The 25771-nt window shown below is 39.0% G+C and overlaps 1 protein-coding gene across 2 annotated transcripts in view; it reads right to left on the bottom strand.

Annotated features, from left to right (window-relative positions):
- Kiaa1324l (KIAA1324 like) overlaps positions 1-25771 on the bottom strand; it is a 165161-nt gene that overhangs the window by 38590 nt on the left and 100800 nt on the right. Inside the window, exons 3-10 of one of the 2 annotated variants that reach the window (XM_028776069.1) lie at positions 24854-25049; positions 19856-20003; positions 14201-14287; positions 11401-11506; positions 10464-10616; positions 9782-9870; positions 4479-4659; positions 3823-3951 (exon numbers count right to left, since the gene is read on the bottom strand). In XM_028776069.1, coding sequence (XP_028631902.1) covers positions 3823-3951; positions 4479-4659; positions 9782-9870; positions 10464-10616; positions 11401-11506; positions 14201-14287; positions 19856-20003; positions 24854-25049 — 1089 coding nt within the window. The remainder of the gene's footprint in view (positions 1-3822; positions 3952-4478; positions 4660-9781; positions 9871-10463; positions 10617-11400; positions 11507-14200; positions 14288-19855; positions 20004-24853; positions 25050-25771) is intronic. The other variant, XM_028776070.1, reaches the window with a different exon arrangement.

Genomic DNA, 25771 nt, shown 5'->3' with positions numbered 1-25771 from the left:
CATTGATATCTCTGCAAACATTATCCACTACTTTGAGAAATGTAACACAAGTATTAATATCAGTACTAAGTTGACAATTTTCAAATTTAATAATTTATTTAAAAATTAGTATATTGAGTGCACACTAGGAAAGCTTAGTAAAAATAATGTGCACTCATTCATTAGAGAAATGTTGATAGCTCTGCTGCCTAAAGGCTCCCATGATTGAAAACAAAGAAAAGCAGCTATCAGTTTCTAATTTAGGAGGTGAGTAACCATAGAACCCTGAGCCCCAGAGAGAGGAGAGAATGGGTAATAGGAGAAGAATTTGGGTTTAGAAGATAGGCATATGACAGGGGTAGCAAGGACCAAGACAGCCCATGTAGAACAATCAAATGCCAAGAAACCAAAGACTGGTGCTGTGTTTCTAAGAACATCTCTTTGAATCTATGAAAAGTATGAAGAATGTGAAAGAAAGCCAAGGAAAAGGCAATAAGTGATTGTGTGTAGGGGTGACAATGACTCAAGGAGAAAGCCTTGCCTCACATGTTTCAGTATTGACCAATACAGAATCCACCAGCTTCCCCCAATTTTTGTCTTTCTTGGCTAAGAAATACAATTTTTTTCACTTATCATTATCTTTGATTTTTTTTTAGTGACATCATTTCTCCATTACAAATCATTTTATATTCCATATCTAATTTTATTTATGTATATATGTGTTGTTCAAGAATTGTTTTCTTCTGTTTTTCATTCTTAAAAGAAACATTAAAATTAACATCTTTGTGTGCAACTTCCTTCTTCATATTATATTGTCTCATTGGTATAGATTCCCAGAAACAGTATTACTGAGTCAGAAGAATAGGAAAACTTTCTGGAATGGCATTTTCAAATCTCTTTCAATATAGTTTCCATATAATAAAGACACACATAGCATTTCATTCTATCATGTTACCTTATACATGTAAGCAATATTCTATTGCTGGAAAGTTAGATTATTTCCATTTGTATTTTTGTAGATAATGCCCAATGAATCTATTCATGAACAGTCAACTTATCTCCAACTTTTAATTTCTCACAAGCAAAATATCAATATACAAAAATTGGCTCTTCATTCCTAATACGCAACATCATCAAATTCAGACTTGAAGAATATGAAAACACCTCCACCATGTTTCCAAGCCAGTGTGGGCACACCCACTTTGACTGTCCAGCCAAGAGGGTGACTCCTTCCTAAGGCAGGCTGGCTGCCCATGCTTTTCCATTTGACCCTGTTGTGTGCAGTTTATTACAAAATGGCACAGAGACTCCAGGTCACATAAGTACATACCTCTCTTTACCTTTGCATTTTTATTTTATATTAGTGCTTTAAAAATAATTTAAAAATAGAACCTGTGAATAAATTGATAGAGAGTAAATCAAGTATTGTTATGAGAGCTAGAGTCTTCTATATTTGTCCCTGATAGTCTGTACTAGTGAGCAAAAACACAAACACAAACACACACAAACACACACGTACTAGGCCTTCTGTAGATTCATCCAACATGCTTGCTTTTGCAGTCTTAATTTCCTAATTGATCTTAAATTTCTGACTTCAAACTCAATCATAAGACACATTTCAGGGTTATCAACTCTCATAGAAAGATAATTATTGTAGTGTTTCCTGAAGTGGAAATTTCTGGTTTCTTTGGAGACTCAGTTGTGTCGTGTAATGTTTTTGGAAACTGTCTTTTGAGAGGATGTTGTGCTGAAGCAGACATATGAGAGGATGTTTGCTAAGAACAGACATGTGGTGTTTTTCTGCAGACAGGCTGGGAAAAGGGCATGTGATGTTTTGGTAGAGACCATACTTAAAAAAACACATGATGTTTGGGAGGGATATAAATATAGCCCAATGAACAGTGGTATTGGTACACCTTGCCACTCCTTGCTGGTCTTCTTTTGTCATGACTTCATAGAGAAAAACTGTTCTGATGGCTTCTTGCTGCTTCTGTGGACTCAGGCTGATTGGCAAAGCCTTGCAGTGTCTTCTGGATCAACCTGTCATTGCTGATTTGTGACTGGTGTTTACAAATGGATCCAGCTACCACCGTAGATTCGTGTGACTTGAATTGCTGATATCCTGACAGCACAGACAGGATTTGCTCCAAAGAAATATTTCTAAACAGGTCCACATCCTCTTTCGCTCTACTAACCTTTCCTTTCCACTACCTCGAATGAGTGGTGGGATAGAAAGAATGTTAAAGTATTTAAGAACCCTTATTAAAAGTAGGTTTTGAAAAATCTAAGCCCACAGTTTCCTCTTCTCTTGGGGGATAAATTCCTTAAGGTGGTATTATTGGTCAATAAAGAATACTTCATATTTAATACACATCAGGTCTTGGTCTTTCACTCATTTGTTGACTCAAAATTATTCAAGCCTCCGTTTGATCTCTATACTCACATGAACATTTCATATCCTATGTCCCAAACCTGTTTTGGAGAGATACTGACTCAAAACATGCAATCTTAAAACTGTTTATGTAAACCTAGGGACAAGGCTCAAATATAAGATGGAGAAAAGTAAGCTGATAAAAATGATGGTGAGGTGATAAAGGATGGACTCCATTGTTTACTCTTGTTATTTGGAATACTAGCTTGTGTCAGATTTCAAAATGAATATGACCCACAAGGAGTGTTGAAAGAACATTGGCAGCTGTCCTATAGAACTCTGCTACATTTACATGTCATCAGTAAGTGGGATTTAATGGCATCTTAAGAACACAGCCAGGGACTTCACTAAAAATGAGAATTTGCAATCTTTAACCCTTTACCATGCATGACCCAGTACTGAGCCAGACCCAAAGGATTTAGTAACTTACTACTCCTTAAAACACCAAATGATATAAGATGTTGTCACCCTCCTTGGGAGCATCTCTTCTGGGGTCTGTGACTTTAATGTGAAGTTCAATATCTACTTAAAAGGTGACTACGTAAAATGCAAGGTTAATACAGAAGCCTGTCTACCTCCAACCCCTCACGCACACATCTATCCTCGGGAGATAAGCTCTGAGACCCACAGCAGATACATCAAGCCCTACCATTTTATATCTTTTCTATCTTAGCACTTACCACCATTTAATTTCTGCCCTTTTGAGGTGTGAGAGTAATGCAGGCACAGAAGTCATTTTTCCTTCTTCACAGATTAATAGCTAAAAGCTTTTCCTTACCATAGATTTTAGCAACTTCAGTGTACAATTTATGTTCTCTCTTGACTGAGTTGAGAACTTTTGCATTTTCAGCTAAAAGGGTGGAAGGGAGGGAGGAGCAAGGGCTCTTTGGCATGTTTCCTTGTGGTATGAGACTATTATTGAGAGAGTTATTTGAACGCAGATATTGTAAAACCTGAGAACTGGATCTAAATATCAAATATCAAGATGGCTACTAGGTCACTAATGGACAGGAAGCAGATGTAACCACACAGAGGAATAATTCACATCCTAGGCTGGAAAGGAAAGAAAAATAGAATGAGGTTCTGTTAGCTACTTAGAACACTTGACTATTTAAAACTTTAAGTATTTGTTTCTGTGATGTGCTAATTGGTATTTACACACTGCTACTGACGATAGAAAGCTGAAACTAAAGGAAGCAGAGCCATGGAAAGGGGAGAGGCACTGTGGTTGTGATCACTTTAGGAATGGCATCTGATTGATTGCTTGATTTTTATATAAGGGCTGAAAGATGAGCACACAGCCAAGGAAGACTAAGTTTCTCACAAACAAGTCCGGTATTATCTAAAAAGCTAAGTCTAAAGACGAATGGTATCTTCGCTGCCACAACAGTGAACATAGATTCCAAGCTCACCATTCATTCCATCACACTTGGAATTACCAACATTAAAGCAGGAAGTTTTCATGTTGGCAGGGAGGACATTCCACCACTTATATTCAAACCCAAGCGCTGGCTCTGTTCCGGCCGGACATGACTTGCATTCTGTGGAACATGAGTGAGTACACAATAGCGTTAGACTGTGTCTAGCACAGCTTTCTCTGTGCCAAGCAACTCTACACTGAAGTTTCCAGACAAATGTGAGGGACAAACGTTATGTTACCACCAATCACCTTAGCAATTTTTTCAAAACAGATCTGAAATTTTTTTTCAAGCTACAGTACGGATGCACATGTGCTTATTTAGCAGTTTTGTTTGTACACTGCTTCATACTATGCTCACCTTGGTGAATGGGTCATTATCCATGGTTGTTTTTCAAAGAATAATTAAATATATGATTGTTAAAGAAGATGGCCATACACACAAAATACCAGTAAGACTGTTCTCATCAGATGGGAGATAAGTCACCATGGTCTCATAGTCCCATTATGAATATTTCTCAATACTTCTTCATCTCAACAAAGTACGAAATGTGTCTTCTAAAGACTTTTCAAAAAAAAGCACTCAATAACAAGACCATAAGTCTATCTGGAATGTTTTTCTGAACGTGCAACTCATGATAGACACCCTACCCTTTGTTCCATCTGAAAACGTCCCGGGAGGGCAGGGTTGGCAAGAAGAAGAGCCATTGTTATAGAATCCTGGGTTGCATGGGGGACAATCCTTCTTCTCTCCAGAAGGGGGCAGCCTAATAGCATCCGTGAGATCCTCCCTGCAGATTTTTGGCTCTATCCACTTGTACATTATCTGTGTCTGGAAAAAAATAAAGTTTTTAAAATTAAAATTGAAAGTAAATAATGCAATATCATGTAATATCTTTACAACAAAGATGCTAAATTTATAAGCTGAAGAATTACAAACAGTGGAGAACAGAAGAGAGGGCTGAGAGAATCTAAAACAGTGACAATGAGAGAAAAAGGTAACTTTCTTTAATACAATATGGAGAAAAATAGGTATGAAAATAATCATGTGCATGTGTGTGTATGCATGTGTGTATGCATGCATATGAACATATGAAGATGTCTTTCATAGTTGCTATCCATCTTCTTTTAGTGTCTGTGTGTGTGTGTGTGTGTGTGTGTGTGTGTGTGTGTGTAGGTGGAGAAGGAGGAGGGAGGGAGTAGGACCTGAAGGATATGGTTCTTTCTTTCCATCTTGCGGGTCTGGGAGTGGGTGCTTCGTCATGGTAAGTGACTTTACTAAATGAGCCATCTCTCTAGTGACATCAGGTTATTTTTTGGAAAAAGAGCTTCTCACTGAACGTAAAGCTTATAGATCTCGTCCCAGGTGTCCTCCTGTCTTTACTTCCCTAGTTCTGGGGATACAGGAGCAGGCTACTACACTCATTTTGTAGTGTGAGCTCTAGACAACCAAGCTTGTGTTTTCGTGCTTGTGTGGCAAGCACTGAGCGAGCCAGCTCCCTAGTCCCTGGAAACAATCATTACATTGCACTAGCTTTTAACCTAAGTCGTAAGTACCCTTATAATACAGACAACATGCTTCTTATCATGAATCCCTCCTTAAAATGTAAACAACTAATAGATGTTCACCTCTGAACACATACATACATATGAATAACTCTCTCTATATATACAGACTGAGCAGGTTATATCTAGAGATATGTATATGTATATATGTATACACATTTACATAAACATATAATGAAAAAGGCTGTGAATTCGAGTGTGAGCAAGGACAGGTATTTGAGAAGGTTTGAAGAAAGAAAAGGGGAGAGATAAATGTTTAATTATGTTATGATCTTAAAAATAAAAGCAAGCAAATGTTGCCCCTGCGTCTGCTCACTTCCATGCATAGCCAACGACTTCAAGACAGTGGGTCTTGCTTGCTTACTGGTTCCCTCCACTGCGCCCTTCCTTTTCTCCAGCCATAGCCTTTCTTACCACACTTTGATAGAGTAATCATCAAAGAAAAATGTTATTTTTCAAAAAGAATAGATAAAACCTTATGTGCACTCCTAACAATTCATAGTTCCTGAGTCCTTTTCAATAATATGAATTGTAGTGAGACTATTCTTTCCAGAAGCTCCTATGGCCTTCTCTATGTGCTCTGAGCACCAGGACAAATACACCCCTTGCTCTCCATGAGAGCAGTCAGTTATACTCCTTCTTGTTGTCCTACTCCTCACAAAACAGAATACAGAAAAATGTGGTAACTCAGCTACACCCCAAAGGCTGCCATGCTAAAATTAGTTATTCTCACTTAAAAAGCAGAAGAACAGATAGGTTAGCTGTCCTAAACCAAAACTGGGATGTGATCACTGATAGGTGGAGTATTCCAGCATAAATACAACTATCAGTTCTGGAACTACATCGAGGTTTTTAGAAGAGACAGTAACTGTTCCTTTCATCCAATAAACTTTTGAAAGTATTGTTTGTCCTTTAAAACAACTTCTGCAGTAGGAAGTCTGTTAAAGCTGGGGAACAGAAAACATAGGCAGTCTTCCACCTCTGGTTCTAGTCCGTAAGAACCCACATAGCGAGCCTTTAACGCCACACCAGTGAATCCTCAAATATGTTTGTGGAAGTTGCGTTATCTTGTATGAAGAAGGATGCTAAAACAAATGGCTTAAATATGGATGTCTCATCAGAATGATAAATAGTATTATTTTCTTTTTATAGCTCCCTTTCCACATTCACTTTATGGTACATGTCATGATGTGCTTTAATGCTCTACTTTATCCCTCTGCCTCTGTGGCCATCTATAAAACAATGGCACTCCAGCTAACTCCTCCTAAGTAGCTAGAAGCATCAAATTAGAGACCATATCCATAAAAGGCCCTCAACTACCCCTGAAAAAAGAAGAATAAAATTCAGAGACTCAAAACAAATAAAGAATCATAGGAGAGACATTGACTTTAAGTTTCCAGTTTAAGTTAACAAATAAAAAAAACCAAATTTAAGATCCTAGTAAATTCACTAATTTCCTGATTCACATTAATAAAAATGCATGAGCAGCTCCATTTGGGGAAATTTTGCTTCCTACACAAGAACAGAGGAGATGCCATGTTGGAGAAGAACCTTCCGAGCCTCTTCGGGACAAACACATTATTACCCCCAGGTTTGTAAACAAGAAAACCTGGATTTCCAAATTAAAGTTGTGAGTACATGCATAGGCCGGATAACAACCTTGGGCACCATTCTTCTGACTCCATCTACATTTTATTTCTTTTGCCCTGAGACAAGATCTCTCACCCCTGAATCTCCATAATTAGGCCAGGCTGCCGGCTGGCCCACAAATTCTGAGAATCTGCCTTTATGTTCTCATCCCTAGAATTACAAACATATGCTTCCAGGCTAGGCTCCTTACATGGGTATTTCAGACTGAACTTATGTTGTGTAATTTTCAAGGCAGGCACTTTACTAACTAAGCTATCTTCCCAGCCCCAGATCAGAGCTATTAAACAACTTACCCAAGCGATGCAAACAGCACCATTAAAAAAAGGTCAGTGTGATGAAAATAAAACCAATAAAACATGCAAAGAGATTTAAGAAGCCAAATAATCAAGTACTTCCAATGTAAGCAAAGAAGAATTTTAAAAGTGAAGGTATACCTTAAACAGTTTAACATGGAGAGATCAAGTTACCAATCCTCCATGATCCATGCTCTCCTTACAAACCTTCCTGCCACACACGACAAACTGCTTCTCTGTCTTTCTAACAGACATATGCTTCCCAGTGTAGCTGACAGGAAAAGACACTAATTAATATTAATGATTCTTAGAACCAGCTGGCTCACAGTGCAGGTGAGACACCAACAAGCAACTCATTCTACAGAAAGTGAGAGGCAAACATGAAACGGTTTTATGAAACCAAACCTCTCTCAACAGAGTTTTACCAGAAGAGTGTAAAGATTACAGAAGAGCTACGATATTCACGTGGATCTAGGCTAAACATTAAAAGTGGATCTCTGTGATCTCAAGGCCAGCCCACTCTACACAGAGTTCTAGACCAGCCAAAGCTACATTGTGAGATTTTGTCTTTAAGAACAACACTATCAACCAACCAACCCTCTCCCCTGCCAAGAGCTCCCAAGGACTAAACCACCAACCAAAGAATGTACACACGGAGGGACCCATGGCTCCAGCTGCATATGTAGCAGAGGATTGCCTTATCTGGCATCAGTGAGGGGGAGGCCCTTGGTCCTGTGAAGGATCAATGTCCCAGCATAGGAGAATGCTAGGGCAGTGAGGTGGGAGTGGGGTGGGTAGGTGAGGGGAGCACCTTCATAAAAGCAGGCGAGAGAGGGGATGGGGGTTTGCAGAGAGGAAACTGGGAAGAGGGATAACATTTGAAATGTAAATAATAAAATAATCAATAAACATTTTTAAAAAAAGAAATGAACTGAATTTATGAAACATGGGCACATAATTTTCTTCTATGCTAAGAGCCTATTTAGAGATTTTCTGACTTATCTGAAAAACACATTTCATGTATATGTATGCATTCAGCATGCTTGCAAGTGTGTGCTCTGTGTGTGTGTGTGTGTGTGTTCTAAATTGCATTTAAATATGCACAGACTTAATTCTATTAGGCCATGTCAGCCAGATATTGTCAAACTGGTCACTGGCATTATACTCACCAATATACTAAATCAGTCAGAGATGTAACAAATATGATTTAAATATATTTTCATGTTGTTCAGATGTAATGCATCAACAGACCTCATTCATTTATTCTGTAGTAATACTGAACTAATCATCATTACATAGAATAAACTAAATTTACTTTTACCAATAAGTAAGGCATGCTTAGCTAAGAAAGGTTTATTTTAAAGGTATTATAGCCAATGCTTTTTATTCCATCTTAGTGGCATCTCTCTATGTGTGTGTTCTGAATTAAAGTAGCCTCACATGGCATTATCATGTGGCCATTGACGATCTTACTCTACAACCCCTCATTAGTTACTGCTGTTAGTTTGAGTTAACATTCATATTAAAAATAATAGCTGTGTTTCTTACTAAACATTTCCATGAATCTCTTTAAATTAGTATATATTTACTTTAACTCAATTCAAAATTCCTTCAAAGTTTTTAAAGGCAAAAAGGAAGTTTCATATTCACATAAATATGAAAAGTACAGATTAGCTCTCACAGATACAAAATTAGGAAAGGAAAAATAATGTCTGCTGGCATCTTCAAACACTAAATCCCTCATGTGCAAATAGATCTGAAGGACACTTGAACAGACTCCACTTCACTCTCAGCTTCTCACTGGCAGGCCTGGTACAGGCTGATTCTTTGAGACAATGATGGGTCAACAGCAAAGTTTATCTGTGCATGTTCCCCCAGCTAGATGCTGTACATGTGGTAATTACTGTGTGTTTTCTAAATGCAATTACACAGTAGTCTGCCGCAACTGACTCAGTCTGTGCCTGAACAGCTTCTCTGATAAGACCTGAGTAGCTCACGGGTCAATATAAGCTACAGGGTATCTTCATCCTGTGAACTGTAGTACTTCAAGCTATCTTCTTCTGGATCATTTGACCTCTGGGGGAAAAATGTATTTTGTTAAAAAATGGTGATCTGAAAGAATGCATTTATTGAAAAAAATAGTAACAATGTGTGGGAGTAATATCAACCTTGTTTTAAAGATAAAAATGGAGGCAATCATGAAATGTTCTTATGAAACCAAAACCCTCTCAGAGAAGTTTTACCAAAATACCATAAAGATTACCAAAGAGCTACATAGAGTGTTCAGAGAACTAATTGGGAGGTAAAAGCAAAGGCAGTTTCCAACACCTAAACTCTTAGATTTCCTCTGCACTGTCTGCACACACTAGCTACAAACCAGGGGGTACCCACGCCTGGGAAGAAAGTTTAATAAACACAGGATGAGTTAAACACTACTTATGATACCTTTCCTTCTTCATCACAGGGGGTATGGATCTGGAAATAGTCTTTGGTAGTGCAGGGTGGGCGATCCACACACTCACTGGCTCCTTCCTCTGTAACACACATGCACACAAAGCACTTCAGAAATGCACCAATCCCTTTGTGATCATTAGAAAACAGGAACATCAAAACACAAAAGCAAGCTAACATGTTAAAAAAAATAAATCACTGTGCTAGAGTAATTCAGGTCCAACTAGCCAAGTCTTAAGTAAATAAAGGTTTGTATTTTCATTCTCTCTGGAAAGAGGGTAACAATGTTTCTATGATACATCTGCTGGTGACTGTTTCCAGACAATATTAGATTCCTCCTATATTGTCAACGAACAGTGGAAGTCTGGAACAAACTAAAGATTTGTAAGTATATCTCTACAGCCTTTGTAGTAATAAATCACATGAAATTAAAAAGTTGGATAAACTGATACAAACGCCAGTAATCAATGGAGTAAGGAAAATCATAAAGGGAGAAGGTCATGCAGAGAAAGACACTGGGATGTCGTGTTGTCATTGCCCTCAATTCAACATGTGTTCACTTCATCCCAGTGGTGTGTGATCCACCATTGTTACCACACTCGTTCAACAATGGGAAACACCACTGGCCAACAATTAACATGGAAAGAGAGGAATAACAAGCATCAGTTAGCCTTACCTGAAAATTGGGAGTCCTCACTACACTTTATGCATTCTTTAGCCCCTTTCTCAGAATAGGTGTTTCTGGGGCACAGTTGGCAGTTAAATGAGCCTGGTTTGTTGCTGAAAGTCCCTGGCTTACATGGAAAGCACTCTGAGGTGTACGCCACCCCTGTGTGGAAAGGAAAACAGGGCTTGGAGGAGGTAACCCAGAACAATGAGCACATTAGCACCGACTCGCTGCTTCTGTAGAGAAGACAGAAATAGCGACAGTAATTTGAGCCTACATTCTTTATTTACTTGGAACAAAGAAAGATTGATGGTGTGCAAGCAAGTAGGAATGACTCAAGAAATGGTTCTTGGTTTGAAATTCCAGCTTGAACCAGCAGATGTCCCAACGACTAATGAGTTAACAACTCGGGAGCAGGCGTATGGGATACAGCATGACATACCAAACTTTAATAAAGAAAAATTGCTGCTTTGATTAGATACAGTCTACTTACAAATGTGCCATGACAGGGTTTATTAGTGGCTCAGCTGGCCAAAAGTGACCCATCTGGTTCAGAAAGGCACACGAGGTTTAAGAAACAGCCAGGCTCTTATTATTTTTATGGTTATAGTAATAACTAGATTAACTGGCATAATTTACATATCTCTAATGAGTAATGGGCTCCTGTAAACAAGTCCACTTTCATTTTATTAAAAAAAAACACTGAAGATTGTCATTTATTGTGTTTACTGCTTCACATCTATTAGATAATTCAGTTTGAGGGCAGAAAGACAAAGACAAAACTGATTAATCAATTTGGTGGACATAAAACTAAGGTCGTTAGGCATGCATGATATCTGACATTTGTCTTTATTATAAATACTTAGGTCAGTAAACCAACACTCTAACAAATATCTTAACACTGAAATTGGACGAGTGAGTCCTGAGGCACATAGCTATGAAATACCTTCAATGGTGATATTTTTTACTAGCACGGGCTTGACTGCCTTGGAACCCAGAAGGATGCCTGTTGTCCTCCAGTACAGAATATTTGTGCCTGATTTCAACATTACCTACAGAAAAAACACAAGACACTTAGGTCAGATGAGCTATTTCTAACCACAGCCAGAAATTACTCCCTTATAAGCTCTTTCATTTCCTTATATAAACACCACTAAAATAGAAGTAACAAATTTAAATACTCTTAATTTCAGCCTAAGCTTTAATGAAGTTAATTTAAAATTTAAAATAGAACAGTCAGACAATCTATACTAATATACTAAGAAAGAAACTAAGTCTAAACAAAAGATAAACTTGTTTTTAAACTTTAAATTTGTAGCTTATAACCAGAAGGGCTCTATCATAAAGAATAAATGAATTTGCACACAAGTATATACTTTTGACAGTAATGGGATAGAGGGAGGGAGAGAGGAGCGGAGGGTGGGAGGGAGGGAGGGAGGGAGGGAGGGAGGGAGGGAGGGAAGGAAGGGAGGGAGGGAGGGATGGGAGGAGGGAGACACAGAGACTAAGAATAGAGCAGAGACTGAAGGAAAGGCCATCCAGAGACTGTTCTACCTAGAGAGCCATCCCATCTGCAGACGTCAAACCCAGACACTATTGCTGATACCAAGAAGTGCTTGCTGACAGGAGCCTGTATAGCTGTCCCCTGAGAGGCTCTGCCAGAGCCTGACCAATATATATGTGAATGTATGCAGTCAAACATCGGACTGAGCATGGAGACCCCAACAGTAATGCTATTAGGGTATTAGGACTGAAAGAACTGAAGGGGTTTGCAACCCCAAAGGAAGAACAACAATATCAACCAATCAGACCCTCCAAAGATCCCAGGGACTATACCACCAACCAAGGAGTACACATGGAGTGACCCATGGCTCCAGCTGCATATGTAGCAGAGGATTTCCTTATCTGGCATCAATGGGAGGGGAGCCCCTTGGTCCTGTGGAGGCTTGATAACCCAGCATAGTGGAATGCTAGGACAGTGAGGTGGGAATAGGTGGGTGGGTGGGGGAGTACCCTCATAGAAGCAAGGGGGAATAGGGGTTTGTGGAGGGGAAACTGGGAAGGGGGATGACATTTGAAATGTGAATAAATAAAATAACCAAAAAGAAAAAGTAGCTAATGCTGCCCTCATCCAGCGAGTTCCCACAGGAACGCCTTTAAATGAAGAGCAAGCCTGGATCTCCACTGTCTGCCTTTCTGTTTTACCATGTGAACCCCTTGTATACATTCCTGCCATTCTGATGCCACCTTCACCAGAGCTGGGAAGATGTAGCTGTGTGACATTAAACCTCCAAAACTGAATTAAGTAAGCCCTTTAAATTTAGGAAATAACCAACCTTGTGTATTTTATTCAATGATAGAAAACAGCCTATCATAGCTTCATAGCTTCTTAAAACCATTCAGTTGGCCATAGTGTGACGGGAACAAGAGAATGTAACATGATTTAACCCTGGCTTGAGAAGTTAAATGATAGTAGCATTTGCATCCTTTGCCGCTGGGACATTGCCTACATATAATCAAATGAATTTTCTAATACATTTCCTGCTGATGCAGGTGACTGACCCAAAATTAGGTCTTTGCTTTTTCATTCGATACCTTTATCCTTCTATGCACCCTGGCTGATAAAATTCAAACTCCACAACATTAAAATCTGCCTGACTACGTACCCTGGCAGAGATGTGGAAGACTAATGCATTCTACACATTCTCTTATGTTCCTTCTATAAAGGTAAGGAGGCCCATTTGCTGCCAAAGCTCCAACCACTGGGTGCTGAGACGAATGGGCCTTAAGTGGTACTAATATCACTTTCAAGCACAGAGATGAAAAATCCTCCTGAAAGTCTACATTGTATAGCCTCAAGGATGAGGCATTTGTATAAACACAAAGATTAGAATGATAGTCAGTTATTTAAAGAGAACTCAGGTTTCACCCGGGAGGCTCCATCTAGGCCCTTCCTGCCTTCATCTTATCTGATGCAGGAAGACTGTTCTCATTTCTAAAATGAAGGAAAGAGCAGCCACAAAGACACTAAACAAACCATCTACACAAATGCAGCTCTGATACAGAGCCATGCCCCACTCCATAGGGACAGTGTCACAAATAAATCAAGATATTGTAAAACGTGTCATTGGAGCCTCTTGGACTCAAGCATTGAAAGAGACATGCTGGGCAGAAGTAAAATTTATACTACGTGACCAGAAAAAAAAATAGAATTTTTACCAACAGGTAGCAGCAAATGTATAGAAAGTAGGCTGAGATTCCAAAAGTGGGTATATTTTGTGACTATCGTATCTATCCAATGTTAGACACTGCAAAAGGCCCAAAATGCAAACCTGAAAAAATCACTTCCTAAAAAGCATTGCAGAAAATGTGGAATAAAGTTAATTCATGGTCTAACAGAGGAACTGGTCTATCTCATGTGGCAGACGTATTGGTAAACTTGCATGCTCAAACTTTGTAACATTTTACATCAGTTTTATCTAGATTTCTAGATTGCTGAGTACCACTGAGATGAGAAAAGGATAGGAAACCATTATAAAGAAAAAGGGAAACAGAAAAATCAGCCAAACTGTTAAATGTCAGTCTGTGAAACACAAAGGCAGTTTCTTCCCTAACTGAAGCTTATCTAACGTAACCCACCAGGTTGTGCATTTTATTTTCATAGATTGAATGTTTATAAATAGTTGGGAAATGGAAGGGAAAGAATGGTTTGGTGTCAAAGAAGAAAGACACAAAAAGAGACTTACAGAATGGGAACCCCATTCTCCGCTGTCCGTGAGCTTCACCCACTTGTCTGTGGTGGCATCCATCTCCTGGCACTGGTCATTCTGAATCTGTGAGTCAAACAAAGGGGCTCAGTGAAACTTCTGGGATAATAGCTTTCATTCATTTCTGTCCATGCACATGCTGCAAGAACGGCCTCCAATCTCCTTTAAACGCTAACGTAAGTAATCTCCAACAAGCAGACACACCAAGACCACTGGAGGCTGCATTACAACTGCGTGTGAGGAACTGGTTCCAGCTGAACCATCTCACTGTTGTAACCAAATGCCTGGATGTTAAGGAGGGTGAGAACAATTATCACAGGAACGTCATTACAAATCCTCCACTCAACTTACCCAAATGTTCTAATAACTCACATTCACCATGAAAGTTCAAGCTTAAAAGCAAAACCTGTTTTATTTCATTTAAATTCTTGTCGTTTTGAGAATTTCATATATGAGTATTCTGTAGCTAATTCCTTTTTACCCCTCCTTCCTCCCCTTAAAGCCCCTCCCACACATCCCTACTTATTCTGGAGTTCCTGTCCTCTTCTTCTGTATGAATTATACATATATAAACACAAAGTTCACAGTGCCACTCACATGTACACATGTTTAAAGATGAACACTTGGAATTTGGTGGCCTATTAGGGTGACATGCTGAAGAAGACTGATTCTCCCTCACTCAGCAGCCACTGACTGCAGGAAGATGTTCATCTAGGGGTGGGGCTATGTGAGCTTCCTCCTTTCCTCCCTGGCATGTTGACTGCTGTGGTCATTACTCAGCTCTTATTTGGCAACCATACTGTTAAGACTCTATCGGTGCAACCTCTCTGTCGTGTCTAGATGTCAATATCTCACAGCAGGTGTCTGAAATTTGGGCTCTGGAAATCTTTTTTTGTTTTTTCTTCTGTAATGTTCCCTGAGCCTTAGGACTGGGAGTTGTCTTGTTAACTGGGGATGGGCATCCCACAGTAACTTATTCCCTGCCTTTTAAGCAGTTGTACATCTCTGTATTAACCTCCATCTGCTGCAAAAGGAAACTTCTCTCGTAAGGAGAAAGTGCTCCATTTATCTGCAGATGCTGTTGATGGCAGTAAAATCTTAAATTAGTGAATAAAGTCTGCTTTGGTTGTTAGTTTCCCAGGACGTAATCTACATGTATAGTTAAGTGGTTATGAACAAACTCTAAGTACTAACCTTTTGTAATGGAATAAATATTAATCGTTTACCATGCTAATTAAAATGACTAGAGATAATACATTTCACATTAAACATCATATCAGCTTTATTCAGAATAGCCACAAACTGGAAACAACCCATATGCCCCTCAACTGAAGAACGGTTCATTTACACAATGGAACACTACTTAGCTATTAAGAATAAGGACATCATGAATTTTGCAGGCAAATGGATGCAACTAGAAAATATCATCCTGAGTGAGGTAACCTAAACCTAAAATGACATGCATGATATGTACTCTCTTCTACGTGGATATTAGCCATAAAGTACAAGAACACGAGCTATCACTATACTCCACAGACACAAAGAAGCTAAACTAGAAGAAAGGCAAAAGTGAGATTGCTTGAATCTAACTCAGAAGGGGAAATAAAATAGTCAGAGAAGACAGATAGAAAGAGAGAACAGGGTGGGAGAGGGATGGGGAGGAAAATGTGGTGGGGCAGTTCAGGATCAAACATGGGGCTGGCAAGGGATGGGGGTAGGGCTCATCTCTAGGACATGCCAGAGATGGATAAGGCTCCCAGGAGTCTTTATGGTAACATTAGCTGAGACGTCTAGCAGTGAGATTATGGAACCTGAAATGGCTACTTCCTGAAGACAGGCAGGAGCCCCAGTGGAGGGTTAAGGACACCAACCCACCCACAAAACATTCAAAACAAAATCTATCCTGTCTAAAAGAAATGCAGGGACAAAGATGGAATAGAGACTGAAGGAATGATCATCCAATAACTGGCCCAAATTAAGACCCATCCCATGGGCAAGCACCAATCCTGACACTATTAATGATACTCTGTTATGCTCGCAGACAGGAGCCTAGCATAACTGTGCTCTAAGAGACTCTACCCAGCACCTGAAGTGAAAGATACCCACAGCCAAACATTAGCTGGAGCTTAGGGAATCTTATGGAAGGGTTGGGAGAAGATTGGTGTGGGGCAGGGGCAGGGATAGGAACTCTACAGGAAGACCAACAGAGTCAACTAACCTGGACCCTTAGTGGCTCACAGAGATTGAACCATCAACCAGAGAAAATATACTGGCTGGACCTAGTCCCCCTACACATATGTAGCATGTGTGTAACTCTTTCTTCATGCACGTGCTCCAGCAACTGGAGTGAGGGCTGTCCCTAAATCTGTTGCCTGCCTATGGATCCCATTCCCCTAACTGAGCTGCCTTGTCTGGCCTCAGTGGGAGAAGATGTGCCTAACCTGCAGAAACTTGATGTGCCAGGGTTGAGGGATAAGTGGTGGGGGTTTCCACTCTCTCAGAGGAGAAAGGGATGGGGAAGAAACTGTGTGGGGGCTACCAGGAGGAGGGCAGTGATCAGGACGTAAAGTGAATAAATAATAAGTAAACAATAATAATAAGTAACGAAAAAACGTCTTGAACCCTCTGAGTAATGGTTCAAATGTGCTTAGAGGTTAGGATACTATTTTTCCAGGTTTACACATAGATATAGAGATAGATAGCTAAAAGGTAGGCCTTCATACTGGTAGTCAATATAGTGAGCATCAGAGTGGAGTCGGACATCATCACATGTACTTATCAGCTGTCAAATCCATCTTTCTACTTTGTAAGTTATTCCTGATGCCTTCCTTATTTTCCTATCACAAAGCTTAAAGTGTTTTCACTAAAAGAACTTTCTAAAGACTTATTAACTAGAAAACAGTTCCACTGGTGATCCCAATATCAAGAGACTATCCAGTTAATATTTCCTTTAATTGAATTTGTGCCCTATTTCTCCTTTGACCATCATGTCCACTGGTGACACCAGTGTTAAGCCATTTCCAGGAAGCTACAGGCTCTGAATATATCTTTAGTGATCGACTAATACACATGCTAAAGTTTTTTTACACACACACACACAAAACAGATTATCATGTGATTGTGACATTCCCCTTTACTGTGGAGAAGTGAATCTATGACTCATTTTGAAACTAATTAAGTGTAATCATGGACCAATAACTCCTCTAGGTTAACTAGTTAAAGTATGATCATGGACCAATGACTCCTCTAGGTTAACTAGCTAAAGTGTAATCATGGACTAATAGCTCCTCTAGGTTTCAGCTTCATCATTTTTAAAAGAAACGGTTGTGCTGAGGTAAAGTCACACTTGGTCCTCTAACTCAGCACTTCAGTACTTCACATTACACACTGTTTGTATATATTTTTCTCCATCCACCTACATCTTTCTTATCTTCAAACACTTCCTTTCATCACTGATTAATGATGACTGAGGAGTGCTGACCTTCTGAGTCAATCACAACCTATAAATGGGCGATAGAAAGGACCGGCATGAGCTTGCTGCCCGTCAGACTCTAAACCAAAGAACACAGGCATCGCTGACAGGAAGTAATGGAATGCCTTGCTTTAAAAGCACCTTTATTGACTGTTCTCAAGGGACTTGTTGGGAAATATAAAGGAGCTGTCTACTCACGACAATTAGACCCTTGTCTTACTTCCTGAGCTTATTCATTTTCTGCAAGAGTTGAAATGTCCCAAGAAATACTCACAAGAGTTTTTGCAAACAAGATATACTTTAAAAATCAAATCTGTCTAAATGTTGCTTAACATTCTAAAACATCAAAGGATAGCCATACTAGAAGCTCCTCAAAAGGCCTTATCAAACAATCCACCTCACGGAAGGGAGCATTGAGGGCCGGAAAGTTAGTCTAACTGTGCAAGAACATACAGCTAATAATTACAGAGTTACAACCAGAGCCAGGATATTTTTACTTCAAAAGGAGGTGTAATGGGAAATATGTCTTAACATCAAACTTTTGATATAGAAACTACAATTACTGATTTAGAAATACTTATTGTGGGACTGTATAAGGGTATCCTGGGTCATGGTTGAACAGGTACTTAGAACCCCGAGATTCTCCGTGGAATTCTGCGTGAGAACCGGCAGGAGTTCGGTACCTCCCATCATCTAGGATCCTGAAAACAGCCACATTTCCATAGTGTCACATAGGCCAGGCTTTAGGCCTCAGGCCCTAGAGATTTACATACTAATGAAGGCCAGAGGGCAGAGCAAATTAAACATTCCTCCCCCAGATCCTCCCCTAATCCTCCCCCTTCTCCCTCCCTATATAACTCGGGACTGCCCTGAGTTTTGAGGGGGTACGCCTAGATCCATCTATTATCCGTTATGACAATAAATCTTTTTAGAACCAAGGACTTCTTCGTGTTACTGGGGCCCGCCACGGCGGCGCAAGCTTACGCCACTGTGGCGGCCTTTTTTAAATTTTCCCCACACTTATCACCTAGAGCAATAGAAATTTATTTTGAAATTGTTAGTATATTCTTTCCTTAAAACCTGGATCACAGAAACATTTTTCCCCATTGATGACAAAACAAATATTGTGCTTAGTGTAAGTCCATCTGAAAACATTTTCTCAAGAATTAAAGTCACTGTCATAATAAACAGTATTAGATCAGCTACAGCTTACATTCATTAAATAGCCTCAGTAGTTATTCTGTTAGTATATGACTATATATTAGGTTCTGTAATTCTACTTAAGCTCGTGACAGACATATCAAGTATTTCATCCAAGGAGTCCTTTCAACAGTCCAAAATTCATAGAATCAGAACATGTAGTCATTTTTATTTTTAAAATAATTATGAATAAACAAATAATTATAGTGACTAAGGAAATATTTACTGACTTGCAAGAAAATATTTAAGCAAAATTAAAATATTTTAATATAATTTTAACATAATAGAAATATGCTATTATGATTCAATGGGTAATGTACTTTCTATATAACCATGATGAGGACCTGCTTAGATCCTAGCATGTTTAAAACATGGCTGTGGTAGCACACAGCTCTAACTTAGCACTGGTAGACCAGAGAAAGGCAGATGCCCAGAGCTAGCTGGCCAGCCAGTACAGCCCAGTCCATGAGCTCAGCCATGATGAGACACTCTGTTTCAAAACAGTAAAGCAGAAGGTGACAAAGGAGGGCACCCAGAATCAACCTCTGTCCTCCTCGTATACACATGTATGTTCTTCCATATATAGTCACACATATGAACATGAGAACATTGATATCCTTCTACATACACAATGCATAGAAAAATAATAGCTTCTGTAGCAAAAAAAAAAATGAGTGTGGAAAAATTATTTGTGATGTACAGTCTAAGCCAAATAGCCACCTGAAGAACATAACCAGAAATGAAACAAGCCAACATTATTCCACAGGAAAACTGTGAAAAGCAAAGAAATAATACTAACTTGAACACAAAGTACCATTGAGGGAGGCTTTCTTTTAACATTGAAAGATGCAGTTAACATCCTCCAAAGAGTTAGGAGGCATAAGTGAAATGTACCAGGGGGATTAGAAACAATTACATGAATGTTCCTTAAAAATCGAATTCTAGAATATGAAAATCCTTACAAAGAACTCAAAGAAGATGTTGTTGTCCACGTACTGGTACTCAAAGAAGACGTAGCCTGACTTCTTAAGGTGCACAGCATAGATCAGAGACACAGTGCAGTCATCACGGTTAGACTCTATATAGTTCCCACGAGGAAGCCAAGAAGAACTGTGAAAACAGAAGCAAAAGTTTTATGTACAGGCTTAGAAACCTCTTCTAGACATGCTCCTCTGACTGAGTGATTTAATTGGGAGTAGATTCCATGAGTCAAAGTGGGTAACACGAGCTTTGCTGGAATTCGGTGGTTCAACTCCACTATTGAGAAGTTTGGATTGTTTGATAAGGCCTTTTTGAGGAGCTTCTAGCATGTTTTAGAATGTTAACCAACATTTAGACAGATTTGCTTCATTTAAATTATTTTTTATTTTAATTAAAATGATTACATTTCTCCCCTTTCCTTTCCTCTCTCCAACTCTTCCTATGTCATCCCCCCTCCAGCCCTTCCCAGGTAATAAACCTCCTTAATCCTTCTCAAATTGCCCTCAGAACAATAACACCGATAGACACGGAAGGGGTTCATGTGCAAGAACCTACAGTCAACTAACTACTACTGAGAGAAGGAGACCTAGGCTTCTCCAGAGATGAGCCCTAATTGGTTATCCACTGCTGAGTAGTCAGCCCTGAAATCATACACATACAAGAAACAATAAATAGATTCATCAAGTTGTGTGTGTGTGTGTGTGTGTGTGTGTGTGTGTGTCTATACAGTAACTATAAAAAAGGTTTACTTTTATAGCATATGACATGAAATCTTTGTAAGGCTATATGATCAATTTGGTATAAATTTTGTGTTTTGTTTACCAAAACCAAAATCACTAATATTAAGATTCATAGTCTCAAGTAGAATTACTCTTTCAAACAACATCTTAGTTTGACTTACACACATACACACACACACGAAGCCTATGTAAAAAGTGCTATTAAATGCTAAATATTTAGATTAATATATAAAGCTATACTATAGTTGGCCTCTTAAATTGTGAAGAAGTCATTTGATAGAAGCCAAAGCCTTTTCAACCACTTAACACTGGATTTCCTAAAGCATCCTCAGAGGTTTGTTGAAAGCAGTGGTTATTTCAAACAGAACACTGGTATGTGTTGGGGTTTACAACATTCTTCATACTGTCTGACAGAGGCACCAAGGAAAGGAAAGGATGCACACTGCTGTTCTAAATATAACAGTCTATAAGATGAAACTCTGTCAACACTACAACCAGAATCCACGCTGTAATCTGCAGTCTTCAAAACCTAAGGTTAGCCAAGATATCCTAGCACAACAAAACACCAAGCAGAGCAGGAAAACAAACAAACAAACAAAAAACCCATAATAAATAACACAGTTTCAAATTTTAAATTTCTAATTATTAAACATCATTAAAACAATAAAAAAGTCAAAACCACAGACCTGAAGGACATATTATAAACACACACATATGTGTATATATTGTACAATAAATACTGCATAGATACATACATCTAAGTTTCATGTCCCTAATGTACAAAGGACTTCTTGGGCCCAGTAATTAAGTCATCATTATGACTCAATTGATTAAAAATAAATAAAGAGAGCATAAATGCCAGATGGTTGGGGAGCAGACGAATACAATATCCAACTGAAATTTGTGTTCAGAAAATTATTATATTAAAGAAGCTATATTGAAAGGGGGCTGCTTATGGTGGATTGTTCTTGATAAATAAGCTAGACTATCTAGAAAAATTATGAATATTCAAGTTCATCAAAGCAATGACCTGGTGTCCCATCACATGCATCTTGGGCTTTACTCTAAGGTATTATATGCAAGCATGAAGCTATGCTTTGCCAAGTCCACATCGAAATCAACTGTCAGTTTAAGAGGTCTGGACATGCCTGGTGGCTCTGTAACAGTTACTTTTGATTGTCAAAGTGATTAGATTTAAGAAAAGCTTAAAGCATGCCTTTGGGTGTGTCTGTGCAAGCTTTATCAGAGACTATTCAAGAATTAGGCTTTTTGACCTAATAAACTCATGAACGGATTCCAATTCTGAGTAGACAGTTGAAAGTTATCACAGGAAGGGAAGGTTGGAAGAGAGACCATGAGTACTTAAGGCATGTTCTTGGAAGCTGTATCTTATCCTGACTCTTATTATTGACCTGTTGTTCTGTTTGCTGTGTGCTGAGCGTTGAGCAGCTGGTCCTTCCCACCCACAACCTCCACAGAGTGGACTAAGACCCTTAGCAAAACAAGTCTTTGTTCCTTTTGGTTGTTTCTAAGAATCTTTTCAAGAAAAGTAATCAATACAGCCTTGATGCTGTGTAGAGTCTAGAGAGCTGAGACCTCAGGAAGGGATTAATACTTTTCTCACTAACCATTTCTCTCTTCACACACGCCAGCCTGTACCTTCATTTAGACTGTGGTTTGAAGATCTATGAAGCCCTCACCAGATGGTAACACCATGCTCTTGGGCCTGCAAAACTTAACTAAATAAATCTCATTAAAAACTCCTCAGTCTCAGGTGTTCTAAAAATAAAAATTCATAGACTAAAACACACACACACACACACACACACACACACACACACACACACCCTTCATTCTCCAAAGAGGAAAAGAAACCATTGCTACTCAGCTGACAAAGAACAGGAGAAGACTGGCGAAAAGAAAGGATATTGTGTACCAGAAGAAGGAGGGGATGGGGAGAAGCCAAGAAACACCTCTATTAGCTCAGCTAAATAATGATGAAGACTTTGGGTGCCAGAGGAAGCATTCTTGTCAGAAGGCAGCCAAGGTCTACCCACTTTACTACCTCAAATTTGATTTTCCTAAACACAGTGACATTCTGGAAATGTTGCATAGTCAATGCACAGAACAGAAGGGAATGCAGTGCATCTCAAAAAAATACAATAAATTTTTTTCCAAGACAATTTAACATTTCTGCAATGCTGTCATATGCAAAGCCAGTGATCATAAGAACCTTCCATCTTGGATCCTTAACCCCTCTGCCAGAAAATAATCACGGTCTAAATGAAGGTCAAATATTCAAAAAAAGAAAGAAAGAAAATATGCTTTTTTCTTGAAAAATTGAAGATTAGTAGAAACACTACTGCCTAAGTTTAATTATAAATATAAGATAATGAACTCATTTTTCTAATAGCTCTATTGCATTTTGCACACATTTATTATATTGTGAGGCCAATTACTTTCTCATTAAAAATTTAGCTAATTTTTTTTTTGAATGAATGTCCAAAAAAATACTGAGATGCTCCCTGAGCCTTAGAACAGGGCTTGTGAATTGAATCTACCAAGATTGGTCACCCAATAATCAGTTGTTCTCTGAGGGGTAGGGGCTAAACTATCTGTGGATATAAACATAAGTATTTAAAATATAGTTAGAAATTACACTGGTTTGGGAAAGTGGCAGTAATAGTTCTCCTCTAAGGACCATGATCTCACGAAAAAAAGAACAGTTCCTACTGCTAGTTACTAGCTACTAGTTAAATAGTGCCATTTACAATATGAGGCATGAATTCCCTTCTATTGATCAGGACCTGAGTCCAATTAGACAATTATTGGCCAATATAAGTGCCACAATTACATTTATCTTACCACGCTAGTCATTGTTGTAGTTCATAGGTTTACAGCTGGGTAAGATTGCTTTCCTCTGCTGGCAGCTTCCATAGCGCCCTTAGGTACTATAAAAGCTTGACCTTGGAGAGGAAGTTTCCAGGTCAGTTCCAGCTCAATTCCTCCAAGTCTAATGTGTATGGTGTCTTCAACAATCGGATCTGAATTTCAAGTTCTAAGAAGCAACCAAGGGCAATAGCAATAGCCTATGTTTGATGGGGAAAGGCCTCTTAGACTTTCCTGACCAAAAATAAAAAAATAAAATAAAAATAAAACTTACAGGGCAGTTTCCCATGCCTGGGTTTTTATTAGCTATCAATGGCTCTTTGAAGGGAGGAAACTTTATAACCCAATTGATGTAACTTTGTGTGTGTGTGTGTGTGTGTGTGTATGTGTGTGTGTGTGTGTGTGTGTGTGTGTGTGTTTTAAATAAACATTTATTGCTGAAGAGGAAGTGAAAAGATTGCAATAGGCAGAGAACCAGGACATCTGCTGCATAATAGCATCTCAGTGTACAAAAAGTAAGCTGTACCCATGAAATCTCAACAATATGGCTGCCTATTCAATACCTGCACCATGACAACATGAGTTAACATGACAATGTGGATGAAAGAAATATCTCAAGGCCTCATTCCTAGAAATTAATGGCTACTCAAAGACGGAAAGCCATTCTTTCTTAAGGATGAGCCCCCATTAGACTATTTAATCCCAAATGGTCAGTCCTAAACACATACACATTTTTTATTGAATATTTTATTTATTTACATTTCAAATGTCATCCCCTTTTCCAGTTTCTCCTCTAGAAACCCCCTATCCCATCCTCCCTCCCCCTGCTTCTATGAGGGTGCTCCCCTACTCACCCACCCACTTCTGCCTCCCTGCCCTAGCATTCCCCTACACTGAAACATCGAGCCTTTTCCAGGAACAAGGGCTCCTCCTCCCATTGGTGTTCAACAAGGCCATCCTCTGCTACATATGTGGCTGAAGCCATGGGTCCCTCCAAAACACACACATTTTAACAATGCTAACTGGATTCAGAACCATGTATGTATGTATGTATCTTTGTGTGTATACGTATATATATATATATATATATGAATTTACATGTCTATAATAATAATTAAAGAAGAGAACATGTATAAAGGGGTTGGAGGGACTAAGGTGGAATTAGAGGGAGGATAAAGGTGTGGAAATTATGTAAATACAGAATTCCTTCCAATAAAAACTTTATAACCCTTTGTCCTGAGCTCATCTAAGATCCTCATCAGAACTAAAACTATCCTCAACTTTTTCTAGAAAAGAATGACTACAACTTTGTCAAGTCTCCAAAGACCAAAGGTTCCTTTGGGGACTTACTTGTTACAGGCATCTGGCCTGCTGTCAGAAGGGCCCACCACGGTGTCCATGAAGGTTGCAACGTTGGAAAATCCTGCTGGCAACTCATCCCATTCATCGAATTTGATGCCACTGCCCAAGGAGTAGGTGCCTTCAACACACTTACTGCACACCTGGTTCTTCATTTCTAGATACTCTCCAGAAGCACAGGAGAAAGCTGGAAAGCAGAAGAAGATAAAACTATTATCACTGGCACCTTCCATCAACTTCGTCTCCTTCATGTTGTCAGCAGAATTATTTTTATAAAACTCTGATCACATCAGATCTAAATAAATCCTTCCAGTGTTTTCATTATTGCTTTTTATACACCACATTCTGCCCCAACCTATTTCACTCTACTCACCATTTGATCAAAACAAAATGCATATTAATCCACTCTTCTTCTACTGTGTCCTTCCTTTCCAGGGATGTTGGACAAATGACCGTCTCTATCTGGACAATACTAGTTCCTATGTAAAAATGGCCATCTTCTTGACAGATTACCCTACCTCACTCATCCCAGTCACCCATGCCACACTCCATGATCTTTAATAGTCCAGTCTCCACAGCACAGTACACTAAGGTAGACAGACTACTAAAGGAGGGAAGTACTACTTCTCCACAGAAACAAGGGTCATTATTTTGGGATTCCTAGTTGTATGTAGCATGTGCTAAGCCAAATGAGATACTGATCCAGTGAAGAACAAAATGAAAGGACATACCAGAGAATACAGCAGTAACTAAGCAACTTATCCCCATTCTGAATCCTTTTAAACATCTTCTATCTTTTCAATATTCACAGTGGCAACCTGACTATTTATACCAACCCCATCCATGTCTAATACCAAGTTCCCTGCCTTTTTGGGAGTTGGATTAAGCCAGTAGTTCTGCTACTAAGTT

Source organism: Grammomys surdaster, unplaced genomic scaffold (genome assembly GCF_004785775.1).
Source record: "Grammomys surdaster isolate TR1022 unplaced genomic scaffold, NIH_TR_1.0 264, whole genome shotgun sequence".
NCBI lineage: Eukaryota > Metazoa > Chordata > Mammalia > Rodentia > Muridae > Grammomys > Grammomys surdaster.
This window is presented reverse-complemented; position numbering and strand designations above follow the sequence as displayed.